Genomic DNA, 18,943 nt, shown 5'->3' with positions numbered 1-18,943 from the left:
GTCGTCACTCATCTTTTCTTCTGCCTCCTCCCCTTCGCTCTCTGTTTCCTCCCTTGCCCGTGCTTCTGCTCCTAAACCCCTGACATGAATGAATTTTCATGAATTGCTGACGTGTGAAAATGTGGAGTCCCAAATATAAGTTTGGAAAAATTAGAAGCTGAAATTGATAGGTTCACCGATCTCGAACCAAACTTTAGTACTTTAAAACTAACCAAGAAGACATTAAGGCATAGCACACAATCTATTGAAATGTCCTGTCATCTGGCCAGGACACTCCAAATTTATATCACCTTTATGACCCCCTCGTAAGATTTAATGTATCGCCATTTGCAGTTCTGCAAGGTAGATTTTCGAAAATCCCATATTCTGAAAGGTACTGCCTTTGTGGCACAAAACAGGTCGAATCTATCACACATGTTTTATTTTATTCCCCATTTTGTGTGTGTGTGTATGTATATGTACGGTATATGTATATGTATATGTATGTGTGTGTGTGTATATACAGTCATACCTCATGTTACGTCCGCTTCATGTTACGTCCCACGGCGACCTGGAAGTACTGGAAAGGGTTACTTCCGGGGTTTCACCGCTCGTGCATGTGCGGAAGCGCAAAATGACGTCACGCGCATGCGCAGAAGTGGCGAATCGCAACCAGCGCGTGCGCAGATGCGCCGCTGCGGGTTGCGTTCTTTTCATGTTGCGAATGGGCCTCCGGAATGGATCTCATTCACAACCAGAGGTACCACTGTATATATGTGTGTGTGTGTGTGTGTGTCTGTGTGTGTAGGGGATCTATTTCACCGACTCTTCCAGGGTGCCCTTTCTGCTGAATAACTGTAGGAATGACATTGTGGAGAATGTGGGAAGATTTTTGTGTGACGCCATGAAACTACATCACCCTAGGTCCCAAAAGCCACCTTTTGTACCTCTGGACAGCTTTATCCTAAAGTATCTCCTATTATGACTTGCTGCCAGTGTTGTGTTTTAGTCCGTGTATACGACACACTCTTTCTATGCCAATAAAGGAGACTGAATTCAACTGAATTGAGGATTCCTGTCAGCAAAGCTTCAGTTTCACAGCTCAGACTAATCTCAACGATGTTCGTGCAAGAGAACCTCCCTTGTGCCTTTATTTTTCAAAAGTTGCTCTCCAATAAATTTTTCAAAAGTGATCTTTAAGCTTTTCAAAATTAAAAAATCGTTCTAAAGCTGATTTATTTTATTTTTTAATTTTTGAATGTGTGTGCCGGTGGGACCTGTAACCAAAAGTTTCCATGTAGAGTTCTGCTGATTTTCCAGTTCTTCCTCCGCTCAGACTTGCCGTGCATTCCACGCCCACTGAGCATGCTCAGTCCACGCTGGGTTCTTTTTGAGTTCCCAACCTTAGGATTCTTTCTGAAAGTTTTTATACCCCATTGTGCACAGCTGGTACCATTTTGGCTCTGCAATAACCACTCACGGCCTGAAAGCCAGAAATGGAGGAGATTGTGTTTCTTTCAGCTTTCTTTCAGAAAAGCGGGGAGGGGGACATGAGAAAACTGTGTGGAAGCTGTCACCATTGTCGGAAACTGTGTCTTGAGGCTCACATAAGAGAAGTATAACAGTGGAGAAAGGAACACATGGAGTCTGGGACATATTGCTAGCTTCTTAGATGGAATCTTGTTTGGCCACCTGGAATGTCTCTTCGAGAGCTTATGGCCACAGCCCCAAAGAGCAGCAGAAGTGTTACTGTGGATGAAGATCCTAGCCCACTCTCTGATGACTCGCAAGTGTGGGGTACTTGCTTCTGAGTAGATTCACTGGAGAGAATAGCTGTAGCCTGCCTGGACCACAAGCTTAACATGAGTCAACAGTGTGATGTAGTAGCGAAAGAAGTTAATGCTGTTCTCCTGGTATGCCCCGGGGAGGACCTTAAGGTCCACAAATGACAACATTTTGGAGGTCCCAAGTCGCAAGGTGGTTAGACTGGTCTCAACTAGGGCCAGGGTCTTTTCAGTACTGGCCCCGACTTGGTGGAACGCTCTGTCACAAGAGACTAGGGCCCTGCAGGACTCGATATCTTTCCACAGGGCCTGCAAGACAGAGCTGTTCTGCCTGGCCTTTGGCTTGGACTCAGTCTGACCCTTGTGTTTTCCCTCCATTATGGTTTTGATCTATGGGCTACTTTTAAAATGAGGCTGCATTTTAAACTGTGTTTTAACCTATATTTTAAACTGGGGTTTTTTTTGGGGGGGGTGGCATATTATGTTTTTACTGAACTTTTATTGGTGTTAGCTGCCCTAGGCCCGGCTCTGGCCAGGGAGGACGGGGTATAATTTTTTAATTTTTTTTTTATTTTTTATTAGGCTGCATCAACAGCTTCTGACTGGATCCTGGAATGTCCCATTTTTGGGTCCCTTTTTTGGTCTCTGGCATGAGACAGCCGACTCACACCAGACCGTCAGTCTGAAAGACATCTCGTTTTTTGGTCTCGCTCTCTGCCACAAATCAACTGGCTCGCGCCAGAGTGCCAGACCAAAAGACACTTGTTTTTTCGGTCTTGCACTCTCGCACGGATCAGCTGGCTCCAAAAAAAGGGCTCAGGACCAAAACGAAAAAGAGCATCACAATTTTGATCAGTGGGATGTCGAAGGGTACACATGCTGATGTTCAAAGCAGAGGAGGCCCAAGCCAGAAGGAAACAGTGGCAATTTATAATTACACAACACCCTGGAGAGAACACACTTGAACGGTACCAAAGCCCCTGATGATCTTTTGCTAGGAGTTGGCGGTGCTTCACAGTGTTTCCTCTTGTTTTCGTGTGGTTCACCGAAGCAGATCTCTTTCTTTCCTGTCATCTTGCGTGACTAAATAACTCCCCCATGTGCAGCGGGGAAATGGGTATCTGAGGCGGGGGTGGGGTGGGAGGCAGAAATGTCACACATTCATTCGGGCAAGGCAATGGAAAGGGGACTTTACACAAGCAAGTTTCAGTTCTGCCGGCCACGCCTCACCCCTCCATCGCCATCTTAGCTTTGAGACCCTTGTTGGTCTCTGAGGTTGTACTGACTCCAAGGACCTTGACCATAGCTGTCAACTTACAGATTTGAAAATAAGGGACCAGCAGCCAAAATAAGGGATCAACAATTACATTGAGAAAATACATATTTTGTTGCGTGCAAATGGCTTTAGATACCTATTAGGTCCATAAATTACCATATAGCATATATTCAACACAAAAAAACAGCAACAATTTGTTGTTGACAAAGCACAGCTGGACATACAAAGGGCCCCATTACCTTCAGTAGCTTATTTAAGGGACATCATCAATAAGGGACAGAAGCGGGACATGGCGCTGGGATAAGGGACTGTCCCGCCAAATAAGGGACACTTGACAGCTATGACCTTGACTGCATGTTCCTTTCAATGGGTGGCGATTTCTTAGCCCTTCAGTGAAAAAGTGTATTAATTCAAAATGGAAAACAGCAAAGAAGCAGAAACCCTGTCAGAAAAACAGACCCAGAACTTCTCCTGTTTCAGCCCTTGTCATGCCTTCTATCCATTTCCCTCCTCCACACAGATATTTTTCCTCCTTTCGGTCTGGTTTGTTGGTTCTAGGGAGGGAGTGAAAATTGTGCACGTTTGCATTTTAATTCCAGCCAACGTAACTGTTTTCTTAATATTTATGTGCCCGGTCATTACCTGCTCCCTGGAAATTAAATCCCACCCACCCTCTCCTCCCTCTCTTGCATGTAATAAGATACAAAGGCAAGGGCCATGTTTCGATAAACAGATGGATGTCCCCTGCAAGGTGATGAGGGTGGCAAAGATCAGAGCCCCCCCCAACACAACCCACAGTGGACAAGGGGTCAGCTAAGGATTGTGGGGTTATATCTGCTGACAGGGGGCTCTCCAGCAAGAGACGGAGAGCTGAAACTGGAGACAGGGCTCACCATCAGAATCAAGCTCTGGCGAACCAGTTTTCAGTCTCTGGGCTCAGTTATTTTATTTACAGATTTATACCCAGCCCTTCCGTGAAAAGGATCCGGGCAGCATGTAAAAGTCTACACAAAAACATCCTCAAACACAACTGCATTTCTCTGAGCATGTGCGTGTTAGAGGTCTTTGTCAGGTACCGTATTTCTCACTCTATAAGACGCACCAGACCATCAGACACACCTAGTTTTTAGCGGAGGAAAACAAGAAACAAGAAAGCAACACAAAGCCTCTTGAGCGAAGAGGGAGGAGCTGTGCTCCAGAGGCTTTGCGTGGCGAAGCCAGAAGAGCAAGAGGGATCTCTGCGCACTGATCCCTCTTGCTCTTCTGGCTTCTGGGATAGCTGCGCAGCCTGCATTCGCTCCATAAGACGCACACACATTTCCCCTTACTTTTTAGGAGGAGAAAAGTGCGTCTTGTAGAGCGAAAAATATGGTGCTGGCATAAAAAGGGAGACCATCTTTGGATGTGAGCTCAGTATCTTTCCCTCAGTGCTTAAGTCACACCACCCAACATACCTCACACTCCCGTGATTGCAATGTTTCCACAATAAAAATGGCAGCTTCAAGGACCCTGTTCCAAGCCCAGCACCGTTCATTTTACAAAATAAATACTGTACTTGGGTATGACAAAAACAAAACAAAAACAAGACGGAAAGAAGGAAATTCCTAATTCCTTTGCAGGCTCTAGAGCTGGCTGCCCTTTGAGGAAATATACCGTATTTTTTGCACCATAACACTCACTTTTTTCCTCCTAGAAAGTAAGGGGAAATGTCTGTGCGTGTTATGGAGGGAATGCCTACGGGTGGCATGCCTACGGATTTTCCTCCTCTAAAAACTACGTGCGTGTTATGGTCGGGTGCGTGTTATAGAGCGAAAAATACGGTATTATCAGATGACTGTCCAGATTTTGATATGGGTGTGTTTGGCTGTTGCTGCTGTTTTGTTGTCGTTCGTACCAGAGGGATGGCAAACCTGTGGCTTTGCTGGACTCCAGCTTCTGTCAGCCCAAGTCAACGTGACCAATGGTCGGATTTTATTTATAAGAATACTTACATACCACTGTATCATTAAAAATATATCCCGGCGGTTTACAACAACTGTTTCCTAGTATTTTAAGAAGCTCGTATTTCTGTGCCTACTCTCTTCAGACCACCAATAATTTTACAAACCTATTTATAGCACACACACCCAACTTCTTGAGGGGAAATGTGCTCTGACACACATCACCGGCTGCTTTGACTTCCTCGTGCGGCGCTTCCCTCCAGCTCTGATGCGCCTTCTTGAGGTGTAAGTGATCAGAATTTCACAAGGTAGGCTGGCCGTGGGCGTTATCCAGCAAACACGGATGAACCTGAAAGCAACCCAGCATCGAAAGTGGGGAAAAACACCCCCAGATGTTGCTGCCTCTGCGGTTACTGGACACCTGTCCTTGGCAGGGGGGTGATTTTCTCTCCCTCCCCCTCCCCAATGGCTTTCCTAGGAGATGACCTTTGCATGATGCTCAAATGAGGCTCAAATGAGGCAAAGCTCAGAGGGGCTTCTGAGAAAAGGCCCACAACTCACCCTGCAAAATCCATGTTTATTAACGGGGGTGACTTTCCTCGAAATGTCATGAACTAGAAGATCCCTGCCCAGGATTGCATAAGCCCCCATGGGTTTGCTACTGAGATGTCAGCAACGGATGAGATTGTAGACCACACGCCTGGGGTGAACATTGTCACCATCACGACACAGAGAGTAAAACATTGCAGAATTCCTGGAATTTTGATATTCTGAATGTTCTAGTGGGTTGAGCAGGGCTGGGAATTGTTTGTTTTGTTTCCAAAAGCGGTGGTGTTTCTATAACTTATCGTGATGGCTTTTTTAATTTTAAAAATATTTTTTATTCAGTTTTACATTTAATAATAATAATCTATTATTTATACCCCGCCCATCTGGCTGGACTTCCCCAGCCACTCTGGGACCTTCCAGCGGAATATTAAAATACAATAACCTATTAAACATTAAAAGCTTCCCTAAACAGGGCTGCCTTCAGATGTCTTCTAAAAGTCTGGTAGTTGTTTTTCTCTTTGACATCTGGTGGGAGGGTGTTCCACAGGGCGGGTGCCACTACCGAGAAGGCCCTCTGCCTGGTTCCCTGTAACTTGGCTTCTCGCAGTGAGGGAACCGCCAGAAGGCCCTCGGCACTGGACCTCAGCGTCCGGGCAGAATGATGGGGGTGGAGAATTAGAATCAGATACAAATCATAATCATCTACACCTAGGATTCTCTGAATCCCTCGACTTCCCTCCACCCCCCTTCCATGGGTTCCATAGTTATTCTTTTCCAACTGCATCATATACTGTTCTCCATATTCCCTTAACACCCATAGTTCTTGTTACATTGCAAGTGTTTTCAAAATCCTGCCAATATTTTTAATTGTTTACAATGTTCTTTTAAGTAACTTATAATTTCCCCTCATTCTTTATTAAATTCATGATCTTCTTGGTTTCTGATCTTCCTGGTCATTTTCACCATTTCAGCATAGTCCATCATCTTTCTTCTCTGGTAGGTACATTATCTTCCTTCCATCTCTGGGCAAGCAACATCCATGCAACTGTTGCAGTGTACATAAACAGTCTTTCCCTTTGTGGAGTGGATTTGTCACAATTCACGCATTTTCCTGAGATCAGTAACAGAAGTCACTCAAACAGAAATATGAGCAGCATTCACTTTTTTTTTTAAAGTCCAAGAACGTCACATAACCGTGTTAGTTTCTGCACTGTTGCTGATGTTTCCCTTACATTGAAATGCACTGACATTAATTATGTAATTAACGATTACATAATTGTGTTCATATTGAAGGTGTCATTGTTTTGTTTTTGTTTTATTATGTATTTTGTGTTGCCATTGTGTTGTATTTTTAGTAGTGAACCAACCTGTGATCTTCAGATGAAGGGCAGTATACAAATTTTAATAATGGTGATGATGATTTAGGTTTTAGCAGAAGCCGAACTGTAGCACAATGGAAACAGTGCTGACAAAGAGGAATACAGGACACGATTGAAATCATTGCCCCCTTACATCCCGAGAAACTACACACAGGATTGCAATCATGCTGTTCCTAATGAATTGGCTGTTATGCTATGTTGTGTGGTTGTGTGTGTATTCAACACAACTGCCTGCATGTTGAATTTCTCTTCAAAGGCATGGCCATGAGCTCCTGCACTTCACAGTTTATCACGAAAAAGGTAAAGGGACCCCTGACCATTAGGTCCAGTCGTGGCCGACTATGGGGTTGTGGCGCTCGTCTCGCTTTATTGGCCGAGGGAGCAGGCGTACAGCTTCCGGGTCATGTGGCCAGCATGACTAAGCCGCTTCTGGCAAACCAGAGCAGCACACAGAAACGCCGTTTACCTTCCCGCCGGAGCGGTACCTATTTATCTACTTGAACTTTAACGTGCTTTCGAACTGCTAGGTTGGCAGGAGCAGGGACCAAACAGCAGGAGCTCACCCGGTCACGGGGATACGAACCACCGACCTTCTGATCGGCAAGTCCTAGGCTCTGTGGTTTAACCCACAGCGCCACCCGCGTCCCAGTTTACCACTACACCACTGCAAAAAAGAACTCACCTCATTGGTGTCCACAGGAGCATCAACAATCTCCGTCTTTCAGTCCCATTCCTTCCAGTTCCTAGATGTGTTCCCCTGGGAGCTGTCACTGCTGAGACCCAGCAGTCTATTTGGGTAGGAACAGTATTACAGATGACTTTATCACCACAGGTGTACTCCATTGTTTCTTGAGACAGATGGATGCCAACAACACCAACAACTGACCACCATGTTTAAAAAGAAGCTCCATCTTTGAAAATCTCCATGCAGACTGTCTCGCCAGTGTGGTGCATGCTCTAGTTATCTCCCGCTTGGACTACTGCAATGCCCTCTATGTGGAGCTACCTTTGAAGGTGACCCAGAAACTGCAACTAATCCAGAATGCAGCAACTAGACTGGTGACTGAGAGTGGCTGCTGAGACCATATAACACCGGTCCTGAAAGACCTACTGGTACATTGGCTCCCAGTACATTTCAGAGCACAATTCAAAGTGTTGGTGCTGACCTTTGAAGCCCTAAACAGCCTCGGTCCAGTATACCTGAAGGAGCATCTCCAACCCTATCGTTCAGCCCAGACACTGAGATCCAGTGCCAAGGGCCTTCTGGTGGTTCCCTCCCTGCGAGAAGTGAGGTTACAAGGAGCCAGGCGGAGGGCCTTCTTGGTGGTGGCGCCTGCCCTGTGGAATGCCCTCCCATCAGATGTCAAGGATATAAACAACTATCCGACTTTCAGAAGACATCTGATGGCAGCCCTGTTTAGTGAAGTTTTTAAGGATTGATGTTCTATCATGTTTTTATATTCTTTTGGTAGCCACCCTGAGTGGCTTGGGAAACCCAGCCAGATGGGTGGGGTAATAATAATAATAATAATAATAATAATAATAATGCCCCTGTAGTCCCCACCTAGCAAGAGAAATTTGGTACAACAATCATGTATGCCAACAACAGAATCTAGTTCCAATTGTCAACAACCAGGAAAAAAGGTAAAAGGTAAAGGGACCCCTGACCATTAGGTCCAGTCGTGACTGACTCTGGGGTTGCGGTGCTCATCCCACTTTACTGGCCAAGGGAGCCGGCATACAGCTTCCGGGTCATGTGGCCAGCATGACTAAGCCTCTTATGGCAAACCAGAGCAGTGCATGGAAACACCATTTACCTTCCCGCCAGAGCGGTACCTATTTATCTACTTGCACTTTGACGTGCTTTCGAACTGCTAGGTTGGCAGGAGCAGGGACCGAGCAACAGGAGCTCACCCCATCACGGGGATTCGAACCGCCAACCTTCTGATTGGCAAGTCCTAGGCTCTGTGGTTTAACCCCCAGCGCCACCCGCGTCCCCAACAACCAGGTACAAACAGTCAAATCCAACATTCACCTTGGCCAGAGGTCTCTAGCAAGGAAGATGGTGGAATTTTCGCTGGGCATTGTAACACCCACCACCTGATCGCAAGCCTATTTTGGCGGTGTACCAACAGCCTATGTGGACACAGCTGAGATCAGGTTGTCCTATCTCATCTGCCCAGGTGTTGATGATGCAGGTCAACACCCTTGTTGTTGCCAACTGACATGGATAGCCTCTACATATATGCATCTGCATGTGCTGGTTAGCAAACGCAAGCATGGATTTACGCATCCGATCAATAAACATTATATGCTTGGCATATAAGTATGGCTCAGGTGGGGCATTAAGTAGTACTGATGAGAGGAAAACTGCCTTCAAACATCTCAGTGATTTGCCAGCGGGACATGGATTCAGGTATGCTTTTGCATGTTAAGAAGAGGGAGGTTGCCATATTTCTGAACGAAAGAGATTCTGCGTCCTTTATAACAGCAAGCTCTGCAGAAATCCAATGGGTGCCGATTTCCTCATGGGGATAATGTTCACCTGTTACATTTTGGCTGGTTGGGCAGCTGCTAAAGTTATGGAAATCTCTGTGCATCAGAAAGGTGGCAATCCAAGTTAAGATGATATCTGGGAATTAGCTGCTGCTTTGATGGATGTCGTTCTCTGTGCTAATATTAAGCAAATTCGTAACTTTGGGTTTTGTTATACAAGGAGCAAAATGAGACCCAGCAATCTTGTAGGGCAGGGCAGGGGAGTCTGTCATGCAAATAGGTACAACTGTCAGGTAAGTTCAGGTCATAGTAAGAATTCAACATGCTTAACAAGCTAAGTGATAAAACATGGACTGTACGTGGGTGACTGCTTTGGAAGTCTAAATCTTCCCCACTCCAGCTATCAGCCCAGTGGCTCCTGTGCCCAATTTGACAAGCTTGGGGTGGAGGGGAAGAAAACTGCTGCCATTCAAACTGCTGCTAAGCCTGCAAACCATCTTAACCCTGAGATTAAGAACCTCCTGCTCCACCAGTTGAGCTACGCTTACTCCCAAGTAGTGAATTTGGAGACTTCTGTCAGAAATAAAAACAAGGACAGGGATTGCCACAATTCATGCATTTTCCTGAGATCAGTAACAGAAGTCACGAAATACGAGCAGTACTTAAAAAAATTATTTTTTTTACGGTAAGAACATCACATAACTGTGTTATTTTATGCACTGTTGCTGGTGTTTTTCTTCCATTGAAATGCACTGAAATTAATTATGTAATTAACGATATAATTAATTGTGTTCATATTGAAGGAGTCATTGTTTTGTTTTTGTTTTATTATGTATTTTGTGTTCTCACTGTGTTGTATTTTTATGTGGTGACCAACCTGTGATCTTCAGATGAAGGGCAATTTTTACAAATTTTAATGATGATGATGATTTAGGTTTTAGCAGAAATCAAACTGTAGCACAATGGAAACAGTGCTGACAAAGAGGAATACAGGACAGGATTGAAATCATGGCGCCCTTACATCGCGAGAAACTACACACAGGATTGCAATCATGCTGTTCCTAATGAATTGGCTGTTATGCTATGTTGTGTGTTTGTGTGTGTATTCAACACAACTGCCTACATGTTGAATTTCTCTTCAAAGGCATGGCTATGAGCTCCTGCACTTCACAGTTTACCACTTTGTTGTTGTTGTTGTTTAGTCATTTAGTCGTGTCCGACTCTTCGTGACCCCATGGACCAGAGCACGCCAGGCACTCCTGTCTTCCACTGCCTCCTGCAGTTTGGTCAAACTCATGCTGGTATCTTCGAGAACACTGTCCAACCATCTCGTCCTCTGTCGTCCCCTTCTCCTTGTGCCCTCCATCTTTCCCAGCATCAGGGTCTTTTCCAGGGAGTCTTCTCTTCTCATGAGGTGGCCAAAGTATTGGAGCCTCAGCTTCAGGATCTGTCCTTCCAGTTAGCACTCATTGAGCTGATTTCCTTAAGAATGGAGAGGTTTGATCTTCTTGCAGTCCATGGTACACCACTGCAAAAAAGAACTCACCTCATCTTGAAAAGTGACAGTAAGGGCACCTCAAGAGTCAGGCAATGATTCTGAAGGGAAGATTGGGGCGTGCTTGGGAAACATCCACGAATGGGGAAGCACCAATGACTGCTTCCATTTTGCTCTCGTTTTCCCCATTGGTTTTGCTCCACACCAAACGTCAGACAAGGTGCAGGCTGCTTGTTTCAAATGCCAGCTCCCCAGCAGAGAGGCAGACTACTTGCACCGTGTACATTGCAGCTGCTTACTTGAGTCCCCAACATTTCTAGCTAAAAGATCTCTTGCAGAAGGTCTCAGAAAGGTGACTAACAATTCAGTGCAGGTGGGCTGTTAAGACCATAGGTCTGACCAGGTATAAGGTATTTGTCTTCCCCAGCAAATCTTGCTTCTAGTTTAGAGCCCAAATACCGGGGTGAGGGTGCCAGAAGGTGGCTGCCTAGATTTGCCTTTCTAATCTATTTGAAGAAATAATAGAAAAGGTGAGTTGGAATACAACCTCCAACCCGCCTGCCTATGCCAGCAGCAAGAACTGGCAAGAATTATTTTGCCAAACCGGCCCCATCCCAAAGGAGGATAACTATCTCACCTGGGCATATGTTGAACAGTCAATAACTGCTTTAAATGCCATGGCTTCCTCTGGAAGAACGCTGGGAGGGCTCACACTTTACTAAATGTATATTTCTCCAAAAAAGACGGTTGTGCGGTTCAGAGGCAACTCTCAGTGGTATAACCAGGTAACAGAAAGCAGTCCGGGTTTAGCAAAGTTTAGTTTAATTCGCTCAAAAAGAAGCTATGACCTTGTAAGGTCACTGTAAAAGTAAAGGGACCCCTGACTATTAGGTCCAGTTGTGACCGACTCTGGGGTTGCGGCGCTCATCTTGCTTTATTGGCTGAGGGAGCCGGCGTACAGCTTCCGGGTCACGTGGCCAGCATGACTAAGCCGCTTCTGACGAACCAGAGCAGCACACGGAAACACTGTTTACCTTCCCGCTGTAGCAGTACCTATTTATCTATTTGCACTTTGACGTGCTTTCAACTGCTAGGTTGGCAGGAGCAGGGACCGAGCAACAGGAGCTCACCCCGTTGCGGGGATTCGAACCGCCAACCTTCTGATTGGCAAGTCCTAGGCTCTGTGGTTTAACCCACAGCGCCGCCCGCCAGTGGCGTAGTGTGGGGGTGCAGGGGGGGCCGGCCGCACCGGGCGCAACATCTGGGGGTTAGGGTTAGGGGGTGCAAATCCACGGGTTAGGGGGCGCAAATCCACGGGTTAGGGGCGCAAATTATTTGCCTTGCCCCGGGTGCTGACAACCCACGCTACGCCACTGCCGCCCGCATCCCTAAGGTCATTGTAGAAGAAGTGAAATCTGAGCTCTATAGCAGCTCGAATTTTGTAACCTTTAACTTTGCTCACTTGAAAAGGCGATGTGACTCTCCAGACGTCATTGAACTCCAGTACCCATCATCCTTGATTGCTGGCAACATGGGCTGGGGCTGGTGAGAGTTGGAGTCATATCGCATCTTGAGAGCCACAGATTCCCCATCGCTGTTTTTACAGGTTGATTATAAGGCTTTTCAGAGATGAACAGAGATCTACCTAGACTGGAGCTTGGCTTTAGCAGAATATATCAAATTGCAAGATTTGCACAAAGCATGGATTTAAAGGAGCTACTTAGGTGTCACGTTGCTTCTTTCAATTATGTTGCACGCATTGCAAAGGACTCTCCTTTGATCTGAGAATCTCAGCCTCCATCTTCTTTTGCAGCTTCCAGACCTTCTTCTCTGTTTGTCATTGCACTGACTATCTTGGCCCTGCAATGGCCGAAGGGAACAACGGCCTTTCCCACAATGCCCCTCTCCAGCCTGTTTGCCAACGCAGTTATAAGGGCACAGCATCTTCACCTGCTTGCAGCTGACACCTTCAAGGAGTTTGTGAGTAATAGGACTCAGCTATACAGCTGCAAATAAAATGTTTTGAACGTGTTGGATAGTGCAATATACAAATGTGACAGTAGATGGCGACAGTGAGCTATGCCAAATTCTGTGTCTTTTTCAAAACGTTTTTTTAAAAAAGCATTTTCACAGCGTTTTTTTATATGTGTGTAGATTCCACCATAGTGTACTATTCAGAAATGCATCCATTTGGTTTCTATATCATCATTCCTTCTGAACAAGGGCGGCTGGGTGCCACTCAGGCATAATTATAACTTGGCTTGGCAGTCCCTTATCCAGCCTCTACTTCACCTTTGCTCCTGGCTAAACAGTGGATGGAGGAAACAACCCTCATAGCATTTTGTGGCTTTTGTTTTTTGTTTGTTTTTTTACAGGAACGTTCCTACATCTCAGAAGCCCAGCGGTACTCCAACAAAAACTCTCCGTCTTCGTACTGTTATTCCGAAACCATCCCTGCGCCCACAGGGAAGGACGATGCGCAGCAAAGAACAGTAGGTTGCCTCCCTTGTTGCCTTATTTTATGGAATTAGCAAAACAACAACAAATCTATGGTTACGTGAAACATACTCAATAAACACACAAGACGTAACCGGCTGCACTTTTGAATAAATAAGGTATACTATTCATTGTATCAAATTGTAGATTTCAATGAAAATAGCAGAAGACCCAGTGGGTCAGTTCATTCTATAGTCTGTTCATGCCTAAGGTCCATACATGTATAAGTGTCTATTCCACCTGTCTGTTCATAGAGTCCAATAATCCACATGAAGGGTTGTTACAGTTCCACCGAATCCTTTCACAGAGTCTAAAATTAATTTAAATAAATCCATCCTGGTTTGAAATGCAGAATACTTGGGAGTAGGAACAAAACCTAGACCTAGATTTAATACTCGAGATTCCTCTGGTTTTTAAAGTTTTATCAGACAAGTTAACCACTAAAGTGGTATCTCGACGTTCAGGAATTATTTCCTCCGATAAGATTCGCCATTTGGAAAAAGACTGGTACGTTTGACCAGATCTAAGTTCTCTGTCTTCATCTGATCCGTCTTGTGTGTTTATTGATTATTTTATGGAATGGCTGCATCAAGGTGCAAAATCTGGAATTTCCGTGTTTTGTGTGTTTAGCTTCTCATTGTCCCACTTGGCGAACAGTGGGGCAGCTCCCAACTTCTGCAACAATACTTTACAATCCCATTTTCTCTCCAGCTGCCATCTGAACATAACTTGTCCCAAACAACGTAACTATTCCATCACTGAGGAAGGAATGTTCCCAGCCATTCGTGCCCATTGAGAGAATGCCCTCCGCCAGCTTTATAAGCATCATCTGGCATTCACTACTCTTTAGCAAGTTATCAAGGGCGCTTCCTGACAACCTCGTTCCGGAGCAATCTTATTTGTTTGCAGAGAACCTAGATGCCTACTGTTTAAGGAGCATCCATTCTGATTTGTTTGAGGGTAGGTTAGATGATGTTGCCTCAAGGCAAGCCTTATTCCACCCTTTCCAGTGTTTTCCCCTTCACTTTCCTTCCTGCAGAAAAAAATCAGATTCAGAAGCAGTTTTGTTGTGCAGACCAACTACTAAATTAGCCGGTATGTAATTGAATCCCACTCGCGCAAATGGCTCCAGGTATACTTCAATTAAATGTAAGGGTTTCCTGGAATAGGGCTGGGAAAGTCCTCTGCCCAAGTCCTTAAGAGGTACCTTTGGGTCATGGGGTTAAGCTAGACATGGCATTTGGGAGATCTTCTTCTTCTTCTTCTTCTTGAGAGAGTATTAGTAGCAGTGCAAGGAAAGAAATCCGATTGGAACTAAGATTTTGAGGGTGTTTGACATCTGGGAGTTTGACACCACAGGTTTCCCCACCCCTCCATCTTCTGGAGGTGGTGCCCTTATTTAGGTTGACATTTGGTGCTCAAGGACGGAAAAAGTATAATAATTAGTATACCATTATCTAGGGATGTGGGTGGCACTGTGGGTTAAACCACAGAGCCTAGGACTTGCCTATCAGAAGGTCGGCAGTTCGAATCCCTGCAATGGGGTGAGTTCCCGTTGCTCAGTCCCTGCTCCTGCCAACCTAGCAGTTCAAAAGCACGTCAAAGTGCAAGTAGATAAATAGGTACCGCTCCGGTAGGAAGGTAAACGGCGTTTCCGTGCGCTGCTCTGGTTCGTCAGAAGCGGCTTAGTCATGCTGGCCACATGACCCAGAAGATGTACGCCGACTCCCTCGGCCAATAAAGCGAGATGAGCGCCGCAACCCCAGAGTCGGTCACGACTGGACCTAATGGTCAGTGGTCACTTAACCTGTTAGTATCAGTGCAAGGAAAGAAATCCGATTGGAACTAAGATTTTGAGGGTGTTTGACATCTGGGAGTTTGACACCACAGGTTTCCCCACCCCTGCTGTACATCTTCTGGAGGTGGTGCCCTTATTTAGGTTGACGTTTGATGCTCAAGGACAGGAAAACTATAATAATTACTACACCGTTATCTACCTTGTTATTGGGTTGGATGGAGAGGGCTGTAAGTACAAAGAGGCACACGTTGAACCCAGGGCACAGCATTCCCTCTCAAACCATTTCCTTGATCCGAGTCAACATTTGTTGCTCTAATGGAAACACAGGGGCTCCAAACCGCATCAGTTTCATCCACCAATGTGATCAGTGGTCAAGGATGGGAGCTGTCGTCAAGAAGGCCATAGATTCCCCACCCCTGATGTACAGGTTCAGGTTTTGGCGAGTCCTCCAGGGAACGAATCCCAAGGTTGTGGGGCCACCACAACAACGTTTTGCTTTGCTTGTGCAAAGCTGGTATGGCACAGAGATGACGTACTTAAGAGAGTGTCTTCAGTCTTGAAGGCTATGATGGGAGGGAAATGAGTGGCTCATTATGGTTCTTTTTAACACTGGCCTCTTTGTTTATTTTCCCTTCAAGGACATGGAGCTGCTCAGGTTTTCGCTGACTCTCATTCAGTCCTGGCTAGGCCCTGTACGGTTCCTAAGCAGGGTCTTCACTAATAGTCTGGTCTTTGGGACTTCGGACAGAGTGTATGAAAAACTCCAAGACTTGGAAGAAGGCATCCAGACTCTTATGAGGGTAAGCCATCTGTTCCCAAGGGGCAAAGGGGCAAGCAGCTGCTTTGAGCCAAGCTACAGTTCTAATCACCCTACTAACCACGACGACTGTGTGCTAACTCCCAATACTGGAGACAAGATGCCTCTGAACTCCAGTTGCTGATAGATAGATAGATAGATAGATAGATAGATAGATAGATAGATAGATAATACTTTATTCGGCTATAAGCCCACAAGGTAAAAACCAATCAATAAATAAAATAGCATTTTACATTCTAAAATATCAACTAAAATATTTCAACGCATACTCTCCTTCACATTACATACAATCTCTAGATGTACCATATTGTGGCCTTGATTATAAAGATGGTGGGTAGAGTTTACTGGTGTTTAATAGTCATGCAGCATTCCATGAAGTCTTTTATATGAAAGAACTGAATTCAGGAATCTGGCAACCTGTAATGTTCTATGAGAATCAATGTCCTGGAGTAGATAGGCGAGATGTGATTCAGGTGGTTTTGCAAGAGTTTCCAAAATGATTGAACTCAGAATCCTTGATCGGGGAACAATATATAAAGGACAATTAAACAAGATATGATGAAGGGATTCTATTGATTTGTTGTCACATGCGCATAAAACAGAGGTTTTACCATTAGAAAATCTATTGTTCAGCACATTTGAGGGGAACACATTAAATCTGGCTCTAACAAAAGCGAATCTATGCGACGCAACCGATAAGGTAGACAAATATTGAGGTATCTGGGGCATAAATGTAATGCCCTGGTTTATCGGGGAACATGTACCTCCACCTGTAGTAAGATTTTGTTGCAAATCAACCTCCTCCAATCTTTGCTTGATGACCTTTTTTGCTGTAATTAGATCTAAATTTAGTTGCTGAAGAATGCAAGTTGTGCTCATGTGAGCTTCTCTTTTGGCCTCACCCAACAAGGCATTTGGGACGCGGGTGGCGATGTGGGTTAAACCTCAGAGCCTAGGACTTGCCGATCAGAAGGTTGGCGGTTCGAATCCCCGCGACGGGGTGAGCTCCCATTGCTCGGTCCCTGCTCCTGCCAACGTAGCAGTTCGAAAGCACCTCAAAGTGCAAGTAGATAAATAGGTACCGCTCCGGCGGGAAGGTAAATGGCATTTCCATGTGCTGCTCTGGTTTGCCAGAAGCGGCTTAGTCATGCTGACCTTTAAAGCGAGATGAGCGCCGCAACCCCAGAGTTGGCCACAACTAGACCTAACAGTCAGGGGTCCCTTTAACTTTACTAACAAGGCATTTAACTTGCAATTAAGCCACATTTGGGGGAAAGCCGAAAACAGTAACTGCTGCTGAGTCCGGCATTGCTGTTGCTGCATCTCAACCCATCCATTGCAGAACTGCCTTTGCAAGGCCTCTTACTCAATTTTGCAGCCAGGCTGAGAAGTACCTATAGCAGGCTTCCTCAACCTCAGCCCTCCAGATGTCTTGAGACTACAATTCCCAGCATCCCTTACCACTGGTCCTGCTAGCTAGGGATGATGGGAGTTGTAGGCCAAAAACATCTGGAGGGCCAAGGTTGAGGAAGCCTCACCTAGAGAGATAGGCTTCAAATGCTTGCCAATAGACACCTTCCACCTGTCTTCTCCCATTCCAGGGGCTGCATGCAAGCCTCTGCCCACCTACAACACAGGGCAGCGGTTGTTGTAATTAGTCATGAAGCAAATGGTGGGAAATTTTCAAAATCTCCCAAGTTTGGGATTTGGGGCCATGTTTCCTAATAATAATAATTTATTTATACCCCGCACATCTGGCTGGGTTTCCCCAGCCACTCTGGGCGGCTCCCAACAGAATATTAAAAGCACAATTAAACATCAGAGCTGTTCCACCAGGCCTTTGGTCAGGGCGCAGCCTGACTCCCTCCTTTGGCAATCTTTACAAAACTTTAGTTTATGGTTGCCATCAGTTTTGATTTTAATTAATTTTTATAATGTTTTTATAATGTTGCACTATTTTAGTGTTGTTAGCCGCCCTGACAGGCTCCCCTTCGGCTGGGGAGGGCGGGATATAAATAAAATTTATTATTATTATTATTATTATTATTATTATTATTATTATTATCAAACATTAAAAACTTCCCTAAACAGAGCTGCCTTCAGATGTCTTCCAAAAGACAAATAGTTGTTTATTTCCTTGATATCTGATAAGAGGGCGTTCCACAGGGCGGGTGCCACTACCAAGAAGGCCCTCTGCCTGGTTCCCTGTAGCTTCACTTCTCGCAGCGTGGGAAGCGGCAGAAGGTCCTTGGAGCTGGACCTCAGTGTCCGGGCTGAACGATGGGAGTGGAGACACTCCTTCAGGTATTCTGGGCCGAGGCCATTTAGGGCTTTCAAGGTCCGTCGTAGTACCTTTCCCATTTGCAAGAGCGTATTTTCCCACAGGAGCTGGAGGACGGGAGCTCACGGGGCGCCCAGCTGCTCAGACCCACCTACGACAAATTTGACGTCAACCTCCGGAGCGAAGACGCTCTGCTGAAAAACTACGGCCTTCTGTCCTGCTTCAAGAAGGACCTGCACAAGGTGGAGACCTACCTGAAAGTGATGAAGTGCCGGCGCTTCGGGGAACTTAACTGCACCATCTGAGGGCAGAAGAGATCTACCTCTCCCTTCGGTCCCATTTCCCAAAGCCTGAAGTTAGTGCGCTGCCGATACCTCTGCTGTGACCTCGTGTGTGCGTGTGAGGAAACCCTGAGTCAAGTCAAGAGCAAAATGTCGTGCATTCTGTAGCTCTGAGGCTTGCAAAGACCCTCGGCGCTTCTTTGTACTTGTAACAATAAATGCAGTTTTGCCTCTAGCTCCGTTCAGACGTTGTTATTTGTACTGGATCAACTCAGATAGGCCTTTGCGAGCGAGGGGGCCTCTTTACCCTTGCCCCCATCAGGTTTATTTCCAACTGTGAAGGCCTGAAAATGGGGGGAGACTCTTCTATGC

The 18,943-nt window shown here is 45.6% G+C and overlaps 1 protein-coding gene and 1 long non-coding RNA gene across 2 annotated transcripts; both read left to right on the top strand.

Moving 5' to 3' along the window:
- Positions 1-360: 360 nt before the first annotated feature.
- On the top strand, positions 361-1,044 carry LOC310690959. Its single transcript, XR_014518299.1, has 2 exons — positions 361-448; positions 740-1,044. It is a non-coding gene; the product is annotated as an uncharacterized lncRNA (long non-coding RNA).
- An 8,127-nt stretch (positions 1,045-9,171) lies between these two features.
- GH1 (growth hormone 1) lies at positions 9,172-18,806 on the top strand. The gene is made up of 5 exons (XM_083470492.1): positions 9,172-9,323; positions 12,712-12,878; positions 13,274-13,390; positions 15,831-15,992; positions 18,395-18,806. The coding sequence occupies exons 1-5, from the start codon at positions 9,266-9,268 to the stop codon at positions 18,593-18,595; spliced, it is 705 nt and encodes a 234-aa protein (XP_083326618.1). The 5' UTR covers positions 9,172-9,265; the 3' UTR covers positions 18,596-18,806.
- The last annotated feature ends 137 nt before the right edge of the window (positions 18,807-18,943 follow it).

This window comes from Podarcis liolepis (assembly GCF_965112155.1).
Source record: "Podarcis liolepis genome assembly, chromosome: 13".
NCBI lineage: Eukaryota > Metazoa > Chordata > Lepidosauria > Squamata > Lacertidae > Podarcis > Podarcis liolepis.
The sequence above is the reverse complement of the archived record's forward strand: the minus strand, read 5'-3'. Positions and strand labels throughout refer to the sequence as shown.

Excerpts from the sequence above, each read along its gene's own strand:
- GH1 (XM_083470492.1), top strand. The coding sequence starts at position 9,266 with ATGAGAGGAAAACTGCCTTCAAACATCTCAGTGATTTGCCAGCGGGAC. Across the intron at positions 13,391-15,830 it reads ACGATGCGCAGCAAAGAACA|GACATGGAGCTGCTCAGGTT; the intron begins GTAGGTTGCCTC and ends TTTCCCTTCAAG. Across the intron at positions 15,993-18,394 it reads GCATCCAGACTCTTATGAGG|GAGCTGGAGGACGGGAGCTC; the intron begins GTAAGCCATCTG and ends ATTTTCCCACAG.